This window comes from Endocarpon pusillum (genome assembly GCF_000464535.1).
Source record: "Endocarpon pusillum Z07020 unplaced genomic scaffold scaffold5444, whole genome shotgun sequence".
NCBI lineage: Eukaryota > Fungi > Ascomycota > Eurotiomycetes > Verrucariales > Verrucariaceae > Endocarpon > Endocarpon pusillum.
The window spans coordinates 4387-5786 of NW_006916514.1; the positions used below are offsets into that span (position 1 = coordinate 4387).

Here is a 1400-nt window from a genome sequence, read left to right on the forward strand (position 1 = left end):
ATGTCTGCAACCTTGGTGGAAACATCCTCAGCCAGTCAACCAGGAAGTCTCACACTTACACATGTTGGAGCTTACAAGGAAATAGCGCCCACCAGCTTCTCAGAAGATGATGAGCGTAAAGGAACTGAGAGGGCTCCGCCGGCGTCATATCCCCATTATCTCCCTGTTTGGGACGAAAAGACAAAGTGAGTTTCTGACTACTATAGTAGTAGTATTGAGAGTACGCTGAGTAGTAGGAGCTTCTACTGGCCCGGAAGTCTTGGCGATGGTGTTGCTAGCACTTCCGCTTCTCGAGGGGGCACCCGCTTCTCCTGAATTTTTACCTTGTCCAATGTTCCGCCCACCGAAGCTGACCCGGTCTCCAGATATGAACCTCTCAAGCCATTCGAGCATGTCGAGCATGGAAAAGACGCAGATCCTACCTTTCAGGATCTTCTTAAGCCTGGCAGCAAGCTGGCCGACCTGACTGCATCAATTGGTGCAGAGATCACAGGTGTTCAACTGACCTCCCTCGACAATGCAGGAAAAGATCAACTTGCACTGCTTGTTGCCCATAAAAAAGTCGTTGGTAAGACATGTCGATTTCGCATTCGGTGAAAAGCTCATTGACAATGTCCTGCAGCGTTCCGTGACCAAGACTTCGCGAAACTTCCAATCCACAAGGCCCTCGACTGGGGGCGGTACTTCGGAAGGCTACACATTCATCCCACCTCTGGCGCCCCAGCCGGTTATCCGGAAGTCCACTTGGTTCACCGTGGCATTGGAGATACATCGGCTCAGGAACTTTTTCAAACAAGGACAAACTCCGTTGCGTGGCACAGCGATGTGACTTATGAAAACCAACCACCAGGCACGACCATTCTTTACGCGCTTGATATTCCGCCGAGCGGGGGTGACACTTTGTTCGTGAACATGGCGGCCGCATATCGTCGCCTGAGCCCTGCCTTCAGGGAGAGATTGCACGGGCTCAAAGCTGTGCATTCAGCCCATGAGCAAGCAGAAAGTGCTCTGGCTCGGGGCGGCATCGTCCGACGTGAGCCGGTATCATCAATCCATCCCATCGTGCGCACGCACCCAGCGACAGGGGAGAAGGCACTGTTCGTAAACTCTCAATTCACCCGCTACATCGTCGGATACAAGAAGGAAGAGAGCGATGCTCTTCTTAAATTCCTGTATGACCACATTGCGTTGAGTCAGGATCTGCAAGCCAGGGTCAAGTGGGCTCCTGGTACAGTGGTTGTCTGGGATGTATGTATTGCTGTCGACTTTTGCGTCGTGTACTGGCTAACATTTGATTTCAGAATCGGGTTACAGCTCATTCCGCAATTCTTGATTGGGAAACCGGAGCTCGACGCCACATAGCTCGCATCACCCCTCAAGCCGAGCATCCCACAGAGTAG

The 1400-nt window shown here is 52.2% G+C and overlaps 1 protein-coding gene across 1 annotated transcript; it reads left to right on the forward strand.

Moving 5' to 3' along the window:
• On the forward strand, nucleotides 1–1400 carry EPUS_07562 (uncharacterized protein; the record flags this gene model as incomplete). Its single annotated transcript, XM_007806398.1, has 4 exons — nucleotides 1–185; nucleotides 366–568; nucleotides 623–1248; nucleotides 1302–1400. The coding sequence occupies 4 exons, from the start codon at nucleotides 1–3 to the stop codon at nucleotides 1398–1400; spliced, it is 1113 nt and encodes a 370-aa protein (XP_007804589.1).